The sequence below is a fragment of the Fringilla coelebs genome, assembly GCF_963513975.1.
Source record: "Fringilla coelebs genome assembly, chromosome: 1".
Taxonomy (NCBI): domain Eukaryota; kingdom Metazoa; phylum Chordata; class Aves; order Passeriformes; family Fringillidae; genus Fringilla; species Fringilla coelebs.
This window is the reverse complement of record NC_140028.1, coordinates 54,425,534-54,443,465: the sequence shown is the minus strand read 5'-3', so window position 1 is coordinate 54,443,465 and position 17,932 is coordinate 54,425,534. Positions and strand designations below refer to the sequence as shown.

Here is a 17,932-nt window from a genome sequence, read left to right as displayed (position 1 = left end):
CTAACACTTGACACAAAAGAAAATTCAAAGTTTTTGACATCTGAACTCAGAGACTTGTAAATCCCCATTCCCCACAAGTATGACCTTCTTCTAAGAAGAGCTGCAGCTTATCAGAAATTCAGATGAGTAATAGTAATGACAAATCTATACCAAAGGCTTTCAGAGGAATTAGTAACTGGTTCTTGCCATCCCCTCATCAATTCCCATGAAGTGCTCACTTGGCTGTGATTATCATTACTTATAATGGTGACATCAAACTGAAACTGAGTCAGTGTTTTAAAAATTATTTAAGATCATTTCTGGGTACTAAAGCAGATCCTAAGTCCCTGCTGCCAAACTGCACGTTCTTCTTCACAAGAAGGTGAAGTTTTCTCCCTTGTGCCCAAGAGAAAAAAAAAATATCACTGGCTCTGATAACAGACAATAGTAATGAACCATACAAAGGAAATAATGGGTTATTTCATGCATTTGACAGCTTACTACAGTTTAAAACGATTTGTGAAGATGAAAATGCATTTCATTTATCTCAAACTATTTCATTTTAGGCATCTGTAGCAATTATAGCTAACATTTTTCAGACAGAATTGTGGGTCTTGTCTTACAGTGTCCATTTCAAAGCATCTTTCAAATTAATCTAGTCAATTTTTCCAGTCCTCAAATCCACAAAGTTAAGGTTTGACAAGTTCCAGTTTCATCTGCAACCAAATCAGAGCTAACCATTCGTACACTACCCAAGTGCCAGGCAATGAGCCAGAGTCTCCTTGAGGAGTCAGCTCCTTTCCTCCCCCTGCAGCCTCCAAGGAAAGAGCAATCCACTCCAGCAAAATGGCACAGGTGATGTACTAAGAGAGAGCTTTGGGAATACTGCACTGTCACACTGCACAGCTGACTTCCAGGAGGGAACTGCCAATTGCCAGGAGGCAGCTCCACAGCAGCCCTGTGGCATCTCTGCCTCCCCTGCTGAAATCTAGCCATAACAAAAACAACAAGAGCAAAAAGCTAGCAATTAGTGTTCAGCCAGAGCAGCCCCCAGAGCAGTCACCATTACCCTGGCAGCTCCCCAAGGAGCACAAAGAAGAAAGAAATATAAGACTGGAACGGATAGAAAGGTGAGACTGTGGTGTCAGACCTGGTGTAAACCATTATGATCACATCTCTCAGTTACAATACGACTTTTTCTGACCGCAAAAGGAAACTGTGAACTCAGCACTGTTACCGGGAATTCAATGCATCAAAAGGTGACTTCATAAATGGCCCCTTGGCCATCACAGTCAGCAAAGAGGCCAAGGGCACCTCTCTGGGAAAAGCACATCAGAAGGAAGGACCTCCCTGCAACCCCACAGGATGCTGCACAGCTTGTGGGGGATATCCCAAGGTATCTTGGTATCTCTGCTTAACCCTCACAAGGGAGCAGAGCATCCCACCCAGCAAACTCCTGGCTCACAAGGAAAATTAGGTGCTCATTTACTGTTGGGTCGATTAAACACACTCTTAACAAGTGCTGACTGAGATTCCATCTCAAGCCTTTGACTCAGTAACAACACATCTTAAGCACGCCAGGTCCTTGGAGAGATCCTTTTTCCAGCCTCTTCTTGCTGTTTTAGTGAAACAAACATTACGTTTTCCTGGGCCCTTACTGGGACAGTGGTTTGGATCCAGCAAACAGCCATGGCAGCTTCACAAAACAGTAACAGAGATAAAACCCAGGATATCAGACAATATACGGAAAGTCACAACAACATGCATTTCAAATCTTTGCACCCCAGCTAATCTCCATTCATTCCCCTTCCACACTCCCCTCTCAAACTACAGCAGCAGCAAACACCATGTCCCATCTAAGCCTCCAAATGCAAAATGAATATAGGTGACATGAAACATAGCAGGGTCTAAAAATAATTGAAGAGTGTGTACCTTAAATTTGTGTTCCAAATTTGTTTTCTACTGACAAACACAACTTTGGCAAAAGACCTAACTACAGGGAGTATTAAAAGTGATGTCAGAAGTTTTTCCAGCAGCTTCCTGTACCACAACTCTTTGGGAGGCTTTGCTGCAGGCCCACACAGCCCAAGGAAAAGGAGTTTGGTGCAAGGGGCTCACACTCACCGTCTGCAGAGTTTCCTCCTGTCTTCTGCTTTGGCTCTGTCGGTTGATAAAGGAGCGTGTCGAGAGTTTGTAATGGTTCAACAAGCAGATGATCACGACCACCATAACAGTTATAACCACGATTATAATGATGATTTGAACAAACTCCAGTTCAGCTAAAACAAAGGAAAAAAAGAGGAAAATGTGTCATGAACGCACAGAAGGTTAACCATCAAAGCAACAACCTGAAAGACCCTCAATATTTCTGAGACTGATCTGGCTTGAGATACTCTTGCTGTCCATTCTGCAAAGCTTCATGACAAAAGCTGTTATAAAAGGTATGAAAATTATTTCATTTTTGCCAGAGCAAATTTCTCAGCATCAGTGGCTGTAGGTGAAACTAAGAAGCTTTTGGGGATCCTTCTCTGCAGCCTCCACAGGAAATAAACTCTTCAACATAAACACCACAGATGAACCTTTTGAACAAAACAATTTCACTGAACAAAAAACCAAAGAAACCTCATACACACAAACCCCATTCTATTTTAATAGCTACCTGTAGTACCAGCAGAGTCCAGAGGGCTCCATAAGCTTCAAAGCCTGAGAGGAATCAGGACACTGATTATATAGTACACTACCCTTAATTTTTTTATCAAGTAAAGAGCACGAAAGCTATTTAACTAGAGTGGAAAACCTTAAGCCTATTGAATCGACACGCAGTGTCTTTTTCAATTACCACCTTCTCTCCAACTAGTGTAATGCTAACTTTTCCAGGCCTCTCCCAGTCAGGTAAAAATCTAAAAAGAGCTCTGGTACTCTAAAACAAGAGACCTTCCACCACGGATAAAAATGAAACCAGCGCCCTGGTTGTTGCAAGAGATACAATTACAATGAACTCCGTCAGAACCCATCATCTTATCTGAAGCCCTGCCTATACCACAAATATTAAGTATATTTAGAAATGAGTCACTCTTGCACCCTTTTGGCTATACTGGAGCAGCAAGGATGAGCAATGTAAGGGGAAAAATTGCCCTTTGCAGTTACCTAGTTGATGATATTTCTATGGAAACTGCATTGCTCACAGGGGATGCTCTCATCTTGAAAGACAACTCCAGCTAATGGGAGGAGGTCTTTGGTTGCTAGGCTGGTAGAAAAAGCAAAGAAGCAGCTCAAGTTGCTCAGTTTCAGTACTTTCCAAAAAGGGCACTACTTTTTGGATGCAAAAGCATGAACTTTGGGGAACTGATACTAAATTTCTGTTTAAAAAAGTTAACGAAGAAAGAGAGATGCCATATGAAAATGAAAGGACAGAACAAATATCAGAAAACAAGCCCCTTCCCCCCCCACCATCTTTAATTTGCAGCCATGCTCAGCCTCCTGTGTGACAGCAGAACACTCGTGCAGACACAACATAACTGTGAAGCTGAGCTAAAAAAACACCACTCAAACATAAAGATGAACCTGCAGTGGACCAAAAGGAAACCCAAGGCTGTTTCATTATTCTAAGACCTCCTGCAAACAAAATGTCAGACTACAGGACCTGCAAGCGTGCTGGTGTCCAACGGGGGCTGGTGCCAAGGTCCACCTGTCTGTCACAAGCGACCGGCAGGCACAGCCACAGCACAAAGTGCTGAGGGTCTGCAATCATCTCCTGAGGAGGAACTAAGCCTACTTAAGGCTAAGGAAAGAGTAAAGGGCAAAAATATGTCTATCACTTTATCACTCTGCGCTGTTAAGTACTTTCCACTCATCGTTAAGACCACCAGCATTTTCAAAGAATTTGGTTAGTCAGGGCTTTGTGCTCTGCTTTTCTTATCAACCTCACAGGGCAGCGATCTTTCTTCTTCCCCTCTCTTGCATCACTGGAAGTTAACAATGTCAGCACCAAAAGATCAAAATGCCGGAAAAACAGAATTAAAAAATAAACCCACCCAAACCACAGTTAAGTTAAAAGGCTTGGTTTTTCTTGGCTCAGAAACACAGAACACAGACTTTACGCAGCTGACAACTCCCGCAATTCACGTTCTGTGGCTACTGAAGTATTAAAGGGTTTCTTTATCCAAACTTTTTTTGGGTCCATGTCACACTTTAGACTCGAAATCGAGAGACTGTTGCTAAAGGGCAACATGCAAAACAACCGATGTTTATTTAGGCTTTCCTAGAATGCACAGATCACTAGAATGACATGTTACTTCTCTATCTGCCAAGGACACGATCTTCTAAATTTATCAAGACCCCTGTATTTCAGTGGTGAGGGACAGTACCTCTCTAAGAGATGAGAGATTTGGTCTGTGAGCACTTCCCGTGGGAGGCAATCATTTGAAAATGTTTGATTAAAATATGGCCATACAATAAAGAAAATAAAAACCACAGCACACAGCTGTGAGCACATGGGATTTCCCACATTCAGTTTACATTATAAACACAAAACTGCAACAGAACACCTTACTGATGTTCAAGAGGATTTCCTCAATGGAAAGCACGGGGAAAAGAAAGATAATTTGAAATCCCTTCTTCCTCCTGAGTGACATTCCTGCTGCTCATTAGGTTATTAGCGGTAAAAAGCAAAGGCAGACTGCAGCAGCAGCAGGCTGTATTTGCTGGCACCGATCGAGGCCATTTAAATAGTTCCTAGCGGCTGCTGACAGGCACTGGGTCACCCCGGCCCCCATCACGTCCCCTGCCCAGCACCTGCCAGGCGTGAAGGGCCACCGCCTTCCAGACAGGCATCTCCTCCTCCCCACTTTTCCCATAAACTGACTGGGAAAGAAACCGGGCAAAGCCTCAGGAAGAGAAACGCTTCGGCTTTACCGCCCTGAGCCCGTCGCACTCACATACATCCGTTTCTTTACGCGCAAGAAACAACAGTTCTAATAAAAATTCTCCAGGGAAAAAAACCCTAAAACCAAACACAACGTTTCAGGGTAAACGCCCAAAACGGAAAAGGCAACACGCTGAATCAAATTACCCTCTCGGAAGAGCTCGAAAAGAGAGACGTAATTTGCAGCCCTACCAGCAATCACACCAGACCGTCACCCCGAGCCTCCCCCCGCAGCTCCGCCGACGAGCGCTCCGGGCTCTGCGGTGCCCCGGGCGACATCCCGCGGTCCCTGCCCCTGCGGACCTCCGCGCCGGTACCTCTTTCCAACAACAGGTCTTTTAACCGCGCATCCTTCACCGCTGTCCTGTTAAGCCGCTCACTGGACATGCTCGCCTCCGCCAGGCGGGGGGCTCAAGCCGCTCCGCCAGCCCCTGCGGCGGGCACCGCATCCCCGGCAGCCCCGGGCTCCATCCAGCGAGGGGACACGGTCAGGGAGGCTGCCAGGGAGCCTCCCGCCCGCGCCTCTGCCGGCGCTCGGAGCGCGGCTGCCGCCCCGCAGCCGCCGCCGCCGGAGCGGGCGGGCACGGCCGGCACCGGCCGCTCCCGCCCCGCCGTGCCCCGGCCGCGCGTGTGCGCGCACGCACGGACACCAGGGTCCCGCCGGGCTCCGCGCCCGGGGCGAAACGAGTTCAAAAAAAAAAAAAAAATCGAAAATCACAAACCACAACAAACACAAAAAGAAAAAAAAAACAACAAAACCAAAGAAAAAAAAAAAAAACCCAGGCGACCGGCGAGAACAAAAAGAAGGGGAAGGCGCTGCCCCGCTGGTGGGCGAGCCCCGCGGGGAGGCGCGGAGCGCAGACAGGGAGGGAAGGAAGGATGCAGGAAGGTCCGTACCTGACCCGCGCCGCCGCCGCTCTTTAAGCCCGGCCCGGCGCGGCGCGCTCGGGGCGCCCCGGCTCCGCCGCCCGCCCGGCCCGCCCGCGCCTGCGCCGCGCCCGCGCCGCCCCCGCGCACGTGCCCGCGCCCCGCCCCGCCCCGCCCGCCGCGACGGGACCGCGCGGGGCCGGAGGCGCTCCCGGCCCCGGGCGCTCCAAAGGGCACCGGGAGCCAAATCCCGACCCCGGCGTCACACCGACAGCGAGAGTGATCCCCGGATCCTCCCAGCTGCGCGGCCGCCGGTTCCTTATCCGAAGTTTCACGGGCAGTCTTGTGTGTAAAATATTAGGGAGTCGCATCCTGGAGCTATACCGTAAAACCATAACCATCAGAAGGAACAATGCCTGTAACCTCAAGTTAAAAAAAACCCAAAACCTAAAGGAGGAGGGGAAAAAAGAACACCGGGCTCCAGCCGCATGTATGTTTCTTTGGCAGAACTCCCAGCTCCAGCAGGGAGTGCTGCCTTCCTCCGAAGCCTGTGCCTGCCGGTGAAGCCCTCTGCGGTCCCTGAACCCCTGTGCCTGCCCCTAAACTACTCTGCCTACCCCAGAACCCCTGTGGCCCCCCTGAACCCTCATGCCTGCCCCAGCCTTTCTGGCGCCTTTCTGGCTGATGAACGCTGCCAAAAGGGTTCCTCATCCTGCTCCCCACCTGTACTTGCACTCAGCACCACGATGGAGGCCAGCAGCAGGGACTTAAGGCTGTCCCTGCTGCCACTGTGCATAGGAGCAGCATCTCAGCCATGTTAGGAACCACCATCAGCACTGCGTCCCTCAATTCCCAGGATATTCCTTCTATACTGGCTTCACATGCATGGCCAAGACTCCTCCCGTTCCTGGTCACTTCTCTGGATTATGGTGGCATCCCCAAAGCACTGAATGAGACCAGTGTGTTTATGTGAACAAGGAAAGTGAATTCACCCTCTGGTCCACACTTGGCCAGGGCCTTGCTGAGAGCAGAGGAGATGGGCTGCAGCACTGGGGAGGCTCCATGCCCCCCTCCCGCTGGCTGGGGCTGGCTCAGCTCAGCTCAGCTCAGCTCACAGAAGCACTGCTCTCCCCCACACACAGCACAGGCCCCCAGGACAGGCTGGTACTGACCGTGGAGGCAGACCCACTGCTGCCCACACCTCTCATGTTTGTAAATCCAATACACCAGCCTCAAACAAAAAGATGCCCTAACTCAAAGTCAAAGAGCAAAAGCCAGAAGGGGAAAGAGGCCGAGAGGAGTGGGCATGCTTGCAGTCACCTATCAAGCTAGCACTATGAAGAGCCAGGGGGTTAAAAATATTAGGGAGACATATCCTGCTATATATATCCACAGCACACAGCAGGGCCCCTCTCCTGGTTACAGGCTATCCCCACTGTCTGGATTTATTAAACTGCTGTTGACGTTTAGCTTGATACTGCAAGGTCTAAGGCCTCAATCCAAACAACAGTCAAGCTGGGGGACAGTGATTGTGGACTGTAAATAAATATCCTTTGAGAGTTCCTAGAAGAGCAGAATGAGTTTAAATTATGTGTCAATAGAATGCTTTTGTGCAAGTGGAGTATTAACTAAGTACAGCACTGTTACCAGGAGAGATAAGTAATTCAGTACAGACAGCAGATATGGAGCGCCTTCAAAATTACAATCTGATTGTCCTTAAACTACTTGGAAGACAATTAATTCAACAGACCAGACTTCTGAACGTGGCTGTTGCATGGGCATACCCACTCAATGTGTACAGAGCTGCTGCTGAGGCCAATTACCTTCCTGTTGCAAACTCTTTGTTTTCAAGGACGTTGTAAGATAAAGTTTCTGACCAAAGACTGACCTACATACATCATTCCCCAACCTCATGTTTAAAATGAGAAACTGGTTTTAAATGAGTGCAGTTTAAAGACTACAAAGAAAGCAGAAAACAAACCAAATTAATATACTGGCATCAATGCTTGTCCTTTGCTCATACAATTGAACTGTAGATGTTTAGAGTCTTCAGTTTCTGACAAGCATTAACCCATGACATAAAATAATTGCTTTAACAAGACTGGGGACTCAGCACACAGACTGGAACTAACACACTTTACTCCCTCTCTAGCCCAATACCCACCAACTATTATTGTACAAGTGCAGGCACAATGACTGCAAAATGGTTACAGACTTCTGTGATAAGCATCCTCAAGAACATCCACAGAAAAACATTTGGCTCATCACCTATTTATTAAGAATTTATCACAAACTTTTTAATGTGAATCAAGCCCTGTGCCAGAGAGCCCATATAAGCTTCTCTGTCAACAAGAATGGGGGAGTAGCTTCCTGCTAAAATTCCAAGTAGCAGGTTCCACCATGACCTCTGAGCAGGACAGCTGCTCTGGCGTCAGGGTTGAAGCTCCTTAAGCAGGTTCTGGCACAGAGTCATAATGCTTCTCCACAGGCCATTACAAGTCTAGCATATTAATGATAAAACCAAGGGCTAGTTAAACTTGGTAACAGGTGAAATTTTATGAAGGACATGTTCACTGATCTGTCTCCTCAGATCATTACTGAGAAAACTAAAGACTCATTCTGGAACCCACAAGAAGAAAAACTGAATTTTTTATTTTACTGCTAGTAAAGATGTTAATCTCAAGTGTAAAGAAACAGTCATGCTTTAGTGAACAAAACTGCACAGATACTGCTTTCTCAAGATGACTTTTGCATTTCTGCTACTTCTCCCTTTTTTTCTCTGATTCTCCAAAGACATTACTGACTGTGGGCAGGTTCTTGGCTAGTTGTGATACTTTGAAAAGTAAGAGAAAGCCTTCAGTCTTCAAACTGGACAATAAGGGGGTGTTTCCTTCTGCCTGCAGCCAGCCCCTTGGGGTCACTCACTTGGGGAGCCTGGAGAGCCTGGGTGTGCGGGCAGAGGTGCTTCCCCCTCCCTGCACTGTCAAGCAACTTCAAGGCTTCAAGCAACTGCAGATGCACCCATTGAATGCCCCATGCCCCCACCTCTCAAACTGCCTCCCCCTGGGGGAAATTTTCACCCTTCTGATTAAATCTGGAGTTTGTCAGAAAAAGATAGAGGAACAGCACCAACAGAGGGAAAGAAAAAGTGCTTTTCTCATAGGCAGTGAACTCAAGTAACTGATTTGCCAGTAGTATGTATCCAGATGTATTATGTTGTGTTTAATGTGATTAGGTGCAAGGAACAAGCAGATGGGAGCACTGTGGAGAGATTAGCAACGCAACCCAAAAGATGTAAAGTTGGTGGAGAGAAGAAGACAGTATATAAGGCCTCTAAATTAACTCCCTGTTAAAGCTGTTCTTTACTCTGCAGTAATAAGGATTAGGAAATTCAAGCAGTCCTTGATATGCACAGTTAGTTGCACAGCCTGAGCGATCCCTGTTCTGGCCACGCATGCAGTGGTTTGTGCTGGCCATGCATACAGCGGTTTGTTTTCCTCTGCTGGAAGGAGGGTTCAATCAGGGACACTGAATTATAACATGCTGATTTAAAAGTAATCACCGTTTCAGACCTGACTAGCACTGGCTCTGTTTACACTGGCGAGTGAGAAAATCTACTTATGAATTATCCCCACTGCAGTTCTATTAGTCCTCACATGTTGGCTCGACATAGGCAATTTGCAGTCGTCTCTTCCAGCAGGGTTAAATGGTACAGTGAGCATAATGCCCTGGCCCTGCTTACCCTGCAGATCATGCTGCTGGTAACTTGGATGCTCCCCTGCCACTGCTGAAAAACAGGTACAGAATTTCCTGGTGCTGATGCTTGAGGAATGAGAAGCTCTGGGCAGGGAAAGACAGCCATAAATATGAGGAAGATAATCAACCCGGACTATTCAGACCAGGAAAACATCTCCAAAGGGACAAAGTCACTGGCTGTCTGAGAACCAAAATTTCCCACCATTAGAGTGAATATCATGATACAGTGGTTTCCATGTGTTTTAGTCATTGGCTACTTCAATCTTCCATTTAGTTCTGTCCAAAATTAGTGAACAAAATCAGCTGCGCTGAAAATATTGCACTTCCTTCCACCCTTAATTTTGATCACATTTCACAGCTTTTGTCACATTTTGAGCTCAAATCAACTAAGTGTAAAAATGAGCTATTTAGGTAAGAGAAAAGGCAAGAAAGGATCACAATATTGTTTGTTTGGGGTTTTTAAAATTCTGTTATTATTCAGAGCTCTCCCAGCAGTACTTGCAGTTAGTACCTGGTACTGGATTCTGTGGTGTCTCTGGTTGCAGCATGACTGCCCTGCCTAAGCTCCCTGTGGTTTCCAGGCAATTCCCAGCAAGTACAGGAAAGAATCATCCCTCATTATTAATATTTTTTTTCTGTTCAAGCAGGAGCTAGAAGAAATGCACTAAGCACCACATTAAAAAGCTGAGAGATCACATCATGCATTATCCTGCCATAGGAATGGATGAAAGTTAAATGAGGGATAGAATTACCATGGATGCTAGAATTAAGCATATGCAAAAATCCACCTCCAACACAAAACTGAAAGCCCTGTTGTAGAAGTATAGGTTGCTAAATAAGCTATTAGTGGTATTTTAGACACACAAAGAACGTTCATTCTTCCACTAAAGAACATACTTCAGTTACAGAGAGTCTCCTGCCAGGTGGATTATTCGCTCCATAAATCTCAATTGCCAGCAAACTCCCTGGCATCCAGGAAGAGAAAACAAGGGCCACCTAACTGCAGGTTTACAGACTATCAAATATTTTAGTACTTTCTGACTAAGGTGTATGCAAAGACTTCAAAAAGCTGGACAGTGCAGAAACATCACAAGGAAACCCAGCAATCCTGGTTTAAAAAAAAATAATCTCTGGGCAAGACAGAACAGAGATAAGAAGGGAAAGCAGAACCAGGATTACAATACAGTACTAAAAATACAAGTAGAATGTGAAGAGCTGTATTTTATTTCTGACATTAATATAATCAACTGGTTTAGAGATACAAAGCTCTGCCTCGCTGATGGCGCTGTCTTGTACCTGAAAGTAAAGGATGAAGAGAGAACCTGGAAAAAGTATCTGAAGACATATGGGGAACAAAGGAAATCAACATAATGCAAAATTTGAGGTCAGTGATGACATAAAAATAATGCTTTTAAAGAACTACAATGCCAATACAAGCTAGTGTTAACATTTAAAAGTGGGCAAAGGAAAGACTTCAATATTGGTAAATGAATCTACGTGCAAAACAAAGGAATTTGTTTTCTTTCATCCTGCAGTTTTCTTATCATTTGTCTTGCAGCATTTACATACATGCTGTCTGGATGTGTAATCATAAGGGAAATTAACCCTGGATAACCCCATGCTGCAGCACGTTTACAGAAATTGCTCTAGAGAAAACAACTCTAGGAATAAAATGAGGGATGTTCAAACCATCGGAAATCAAGTGAGTCACAGACACGATAGGTCTGAAGGATGGGAAAAATCTCTTTATGAGAACATGCCATTAAACATTACAATCATAAAAATTACAAGCATAAAATTGCTCTGCCACAGTATTTTGTTTTATTTGCATTGTTAAATTTCTTCTCCTAACAATAATGGATAGTTTATAGCACTAATGATTTATACAAAAGGAGCTGTGTAAATGCATCCCAAATGGGCGCCTTCTTTCTTAAGAACCACAGACTCAGTTTCCTTCAGCTTGATCACAGATCGGTGACTCACACAGATTTCACATCTGCCTCAGGATACAATGGCGCAGCTTCTAACGAGGTTTCACGATGCATTAAGCTCCTATGGTGCAAGAGAGGTGTAAAAACTTATGCCAGTTTAGAAAAGCACTCTGCATTTCCACGAATTGCCATGGTGGAAGAACTACAGAGGCTCTGCCATGAACAACTGTTATCACCTCGCTAAGTTCATTACTTCTGGCTTCCGCAAACCCACTTAAAATAAAATAAAATACATGACTGGCATACAATTAGTCCATGCACAGAAACACAAATTTTCCCCAATAAATCAATGTAATTGATCACATTGTACGAGTATTTACATGTGTCTGCAAAACACATTCGCCTCATTTGCAGTGCACCCTCAAAAGAGGTGAGGATTGAGATTTTTGGTGGGCAAAATGACTTGCATTTGCTCTAGTTTATAACCCTCTTTATGATATACCAGAGTAATCTATTCCCACTCCACACCATTCCAAAACAGTAAAGTCAGGTTCCCTCGAATCAGAAAACATAAGAGTGACATAAAACATCCCTGTGGGATCCACCTAGATCTTATCTTTCCAGAGTGTCCTTGACCTTTACGTCAAAATTAAGGTATTCATTCATGTTTGATTCCAGCAGCTGAAGCATTAGAAAATAATTGAATATAAGGCAAAATCTTGAGAAAAGACAACACTGGGAATAAGAATCAGAATCTAGTCAAGATCTCTTAGGCCAGCAAGAATGACAATAACTGCAGATAAGAAGTACTCAGGTCATGGGGAAGTATCAGGAAGTTTGTAATGCACTTCTTTTCTGACTAATGGCCTAAGTGAGTGTGTGGACAACAGTCCTCAAGCAGGAGATGTGAGGAGGAAATAGGAGAAGAAGTCCACAGAGAATGTCAGTTGTCAGATGCTTCCTGCAGTTTTTCCATAACCACTCATCAGGAGCCAGTTTTAACGCATCATCACAGGCATTCCTCAGCAAGCAGCAGCGTTTCTGTCACTTCCTTCAGACTGGAAAAGGAGTAAGACTTCCCAAAAATACATCTTCTAGAAAAGAGGAAATTAAGCGAGCGAGCTCAACACTCAATGGGAATGGGATACCTCACTGTTACTTGTGAAAAGCAGACCTCTGAGTAAACCACCAGCGAAACGACAACCACACTGCAGAAGCTACCAGGATATTTTTACCACAGCAGAATATGTTATCTTTTCATTTTGTAGAAAGGCAATAAAAATTCATAAGATTCATGCTCTGCATTTAAAGAGAAAAGCTTGGTAATACAGCATTCAGACCACATGGTTTTTAACATTACCATGAATGGTCTAAGTTCTTCAATCTTCTGACATGTTCACAGGGATGGTGTTTACATTGACTTGTTCATAGTACATCATATCACATTTTAATGATTCAGTTCACTCTGACAAAAGGAAACATCTGCCATAATTTTTTCCTTTCGTGAACTTTATCACAATTAAAAATCTGACGTTTCACCAGCCTGTGTGCCAACTGAGAAGAACGCCAAGTTCGGCACTTCCCGATACATACAAATGAGTGCGGCATGAACAGCTAGTACCAACAGCACCAAGCCATCACTGACTTGTCAGTTCTCACCACAAAAGAGAAGAAAGATCACAGTTTGTGGGCAATAGTTTTATAATCTTGATCTGGTTTCCATATGACAGAGTGCAAGAGAGAGAAAGCAAAAAAAAAAAAAAAAAAAAAAAAAGATAAAAAGAACGTTTTGCAGCTCTGTGTGATGACAACATAAGATTTCTATGTCTTGCCCTATTGCAGCCAGAAAAATATTAAAACAGCATGTCAAAACTGGCATCGCTTCTAAAAATGATTTCCAAACATTGCTTGATGGACAGCACCCTAGCAACTCGATACAAAGCTTAAATCTGCATCTATTTTACATAAAATGAGACCAATCCCACCCAAGGCAATGACAGTATTCTCATTTTCAGCAGAATTAATGGTACCTACAAACTCAAGCCACTTCTGAGACACTACACGTGACAGGAAGGCAGCTTGACCATTTACCACAAGTACCCTGTGTAAGGGCAGGCTAACTTCTGTATTTTTAGGCAGTTTAAATTACACTGTCATTTCAGGATGGAAGCCAAGAGCCAGGAGCAAAACCAGCAGCCATGCAGTGCTAGCTCATACGTGTAGAGTCCCACTCTACTGTGATGTTACTGAGCCCAGGCAGTTGGAGGGATGGATGTTTCTGAACAGAATCCAGGACAGAGCTGGGGTCTCAGTGATGGTTGAGAGGTGTTTTCTAACACTGCTGCTCCATCATTTTTTTCTCTGTAGCCCTAACATAATATTGGATCAGGTAGGATACAATTAAACTTGAAGTGTCTCATAGGAGGACTATAGGTACCAAGAAAGGAAAAATGACCCTGTATACAGAATATACAAGACTGTGTACAAAGATGCTTAGGGAGATGCATCACCTTCTATCTGTGAGATCAGACTGAGACTGAATTTCTCTCCTTAACTCCGTCACAGACCTGTTAGTGACCTAAGGCAAGTCCTTTCAGCTCTTCTTGCCTGTCATCTCCATTCTTCTCTCTCTTGGTACCACAGCAGCACCTATGTGGTGCTTCCACAGAGCACAGCCTCACTCACCTCAGCCTTCACACACGCTGTCCACTGCCAGTGCCACATGTCATTTGGGCTGCTAAGCCGCTTCTGAAGATGACATGTGAGCATCAAAATCACAAAGATGCATTTTCAAAATCTGCCCAGTGGTAAGTGGATGGGTGCCTTTTCCCAGTTAGCAAAAGGCTGGTCCCAAGGGACCGCAATGGTATTTTTCTGTGTGTGACAGCAAAAAAACCCAAAATTTGCTTGAAATCTTACCAGATGCACTGGGAAATGATAGCTAATGCATCTTACAGTTGGTTGGCTGGTATTTTTGGATGGGAGGCTGCATTGCAAACTACCTCATCCTGTATTCCCACTCTGTACAAGTGCACATCCGACATTGTACTGACTCACTGGTAGCATTTTGTGCAGCCCACTAAAGAGATAACACTACACCCCATTTGGGTGGGGCAAGGCTTTCTGGGTGAACTGACTTGTTGGAGAGGAAGTTTTGAGAGTAAGATACTTGTTTTCAGGGTCACAGAGAAACCCTGATCTCTTGTGCATGCATGCGGAGCAGAAAAAACACATCCACTCCCTCTCGCTTCTCCATGTTACCCCACTGGGGCAGCAAAACTACTGATGCTTCACATTTGGTGCAGCCCTAATTTTTAATATAAAACGTGGTTTTTCTTTAGGATTAAGGTAAAGGGTTAAAACCAAATAAATCCAAGTTCTTATGCAGCCCTCAGGGAGAGGGCTAAGCTTTGTGTCCATCCTAGGAAGGGACACTGCCCACACAGCACACCTTCCAGACTGCCTCCAGGCAAACCTAGGGCAGACAAAGCCTTCTGGAGAAGCAAAGGGCAGAGAGATCTCTCCATCATCCTTTCCCGTCTGGGATCAGGGGTCTCTGCCACACTTCTGATCTGCTGAGTTTTAAGCCAAAGCTGCAGAGAATCGGCCTGAGCCAGGCAAGCGTTTTACAGCGCTGCTCTGTGATCCCCTGCCACCGGCACCGCTTCACGCGTTCGTGCAGTGACTCCAGAAACAGCCTCGACTGTTCGCCCATTAACTGTGAGGTGCGAGTCAGGTTTGCACTGCTGGGAGACAGGCTATTTTTACCACACTTAGGATGTGCTGTCACAACGTTAAATCCCAGTTGCAGATTTACCAAAAGCGCTAAGGGGATTTGTCCGGGATTTCAGGATGCCGGCATCCTGATCTGCATAGCAGCTCAGACCAGGCTCTTTGCCATTCATAAGTCCCAGACAAACGACTCGTGAGAGCGTGCAGCTTGCCAGCACGGCGCATACCCGGCGAGCACGCGGGGTCTGGGATGCGTCTGACACCGGAGGCATGTGCTGGCCACCTGCACACGGCATCCCAGCCTCCCCCACAGACTGCACCCAACACCTGGCTGCGTGTGTGTGCCCTCTCCTCCGTGCACCGTGCCTGGGCACACCACGAGGACCACACACGTGGCACGTGGGGAAGGCCTGGCCACACAGCCCCTGCCCTCAGGCGGGGCAGTATTTACTCCCCGTACATCCCACGCCATTCCTGCTTTCTCTAGTCTCAACCAAGTGTGGCACAAAGTTGCGATTGCTTCCCTTATAAAGTTTACACCCTGCAGCAAGAGCTTCCCAGCCATTTCTGCCCTCGTGGATCCAATCCCCTGGCTGTAGTAGGTACTCAAAAGGGTCTCCTAGGAGAGATCATTGATGGCTCATGGATAAAGTCTGAGTCTTGGATAAAGTCATGGATAAAGTCTAAATTGCTGTCTGACACTCAGGATGGTGAGGCTGAGGTGCTGCCAATACCTTACCTGCCATATTTCCTGCCTTGAAAGCCGCATGTCATCATAGTAGCACAGTTTTGCTAAGTGAATTACAAAAGGCACGCCCTTTCCAGAGTTTATCCTGGATTTTTTTTAGACACACCAAATACCTTGCTGTTAATGCATCTGGTGTCTGGTTTACACACCTTAGGCAGGAAGAAGGGAATTGCTCAATCCAAAGTTGTACATATAAGAAGCACGAATCTGTCATACAACCCAAACTGGCTCTCAGCTTCAATCTATCCTTTTTTGGGCAGAAACAGCATAGACATTTTGAATTTAAAAAGACTCGGGTAATTTTTTCTTTATTTTCCTCTGATATTTGTTGCTCAGAAAGCTCAGACTACGACTTTTTGTTCATTTTAAATGCCTTACCCAAAGCCAACTTAAACCTGAACACCTCTAAAAATTTTCAGGAAGGTGGTTTTTCTGTTTGGTTTTGGGGTTTGTTTTTTTGTGTGTTTTTGCTTTTGAGGTTTGGGGAATTGGAGGGGGAGGGGGGGGAGGGAGGTTTTTAGAGTCTTAGAGTTAAGAATTGTGGTCCCTAGTTTAAAATCACAAAAATTTGAGGGTCTGGTCTTCTGCTAAAAAAAAAGTTTGCTTTTTTAGCACAGTGTGAATTTTTGTAACCTAAAGAACTGAGTCCCAGTTTCCAAAATGTTTGTATTTTATCTTTTCTGCTATATTCCGCTGTTTCTTCAGTTAATACTTCAACATCCTGCCTGAAACTGAAGCAGTTTTAGGTTCTGCATTGCCTACACATTTTGTCATTTCTAACACGACAGTTCTGTAACCCGTTTGTTTTCTCAGTGCGTCTTTGAGCATCGCTTGTACTTCACAGTGCAGATGTCTAATGCAGATCAAGGCGGGCGCTGCAGCATATTCTGTTCCAAAAGACATCCCCACCTCCTCATTTGTTTTGCAACATGGCTATCAAAGCACTAAATAAATAACATAATAGTTAGCATATATCCATTGTCTTACATATTCTGCATGGTTTATACATGTTACCTAATTTCTTTATTCTTGTGGAATAGATACAGAGGTGATCTCTTTATATAAATTGTGGATACAAAACAAGTTAATAGCTAAACAAAATAATCAGATCAAAGCCCTTTCTTAAATTTCTGAGGCCAAAATAAATCCCATTTATAAGGAAGAACACACAAAAAAAAAATTGTAGACTACCTCTTGCAAACAAATGAAATGTAGGCTAAAGTTTGATTGCAGCTTTTTCTCTGTGAGCCTCTAGCCCAAATCTGAAACCTGAGTTCTCTCCCTTAAAGCTCACACCCAGAGGCATGGCTCACTGGTCAATGCAATCGTCAGAGTTTCCCATCTTGAACAATTTATTTTCAGGAACAAAGCCTGGAAGAGATCCAAACCCCCCGTGTGGATTGGCAGCAGCTCAGGATGCTGTCTAGGTGTGTCTGGCTTGCCCAACTAACAACTCTTTCCAGTTCCTCCATGCAGAGCACACTTGTGTTTCACCATACTGCAGAAAGCCACCCATAAACAACTATTCCCTCTTTTCTAAAAAGGACACCAGTTTCTCCCACTAGATCCCCGGCTTTTTGGGCTGTCAGACACTTTGGGGTTTAGCTGGTGGCTTAGAATTCAACAGCGAATGTATGGTTTCGAATTAACAGCTGGGAAAACAATTTCCCAAAATATCTGTATGAATGCAATGCAGAAATATGCCACATTATAACAGTGAGTATTCTTTCTCAAAATGGATGTGTTAAATTTCAAGCACAGCCCTATGCCTTAACGAGCCAAGAAACTTCTGAAATGAGTAGCAGGCCTTGCTCAGCACCCTGTGTGCAAACCAGCCTCTTCCTTCCTGCTCCTCTTGCCCCTCTAGGTAGCCCTGGCACAGCAAAGCAAAGTTTCTCAGCTGTGCTGTTAAGCCAAACTCCCCTCAACATTGTTATCAGGACAGTGTTTCCCAGCTGTTACCGTCAAACTGTTAAATCCTGAAATGGGTCCATC

General features: G+C 45.1%; 1 protein-coding gene across 4 annotated transcripts in view; it reads right to left on the bottom strand.

Annotated features, from left to right (window-relative positions):
• The window catches only part of LDLRAD4 (low density lipoprotein receptor class A domain containing 4), a 171,739-nt gene that overhangs the window by 9,809 nt on the left and 143,998 nt on the right, over positions 1-17,932 (bottom strand). The window contains exons 1-2 of one of the 4 annotated variants that reach the window (XM_084215810.1): positions 5,801-5,902; positions 2,104-2,258 (exon numbers count right to left, since the gene is read on the bottom strand). In XM_084215810.1, coding sequence (XP_084071936.1) covers positions 2,104-2,208 — 105 coding nt within the window. In that variant the 5' untranslated portion in view covers positions 2,209-2,258; positions 5,801-5,902. Of the gene's footprint in view, positions 1-2,103; positions 2,259-2,638; positions 2,772-5,220; positions 5,775-5,800; positions 5,903-17,932 lie in introns of those variants that run through there. The other 3 variants (XM_084215809.1, XM_084215811.1, XM_084215808.1) reach the window with 3 other exon arrangements.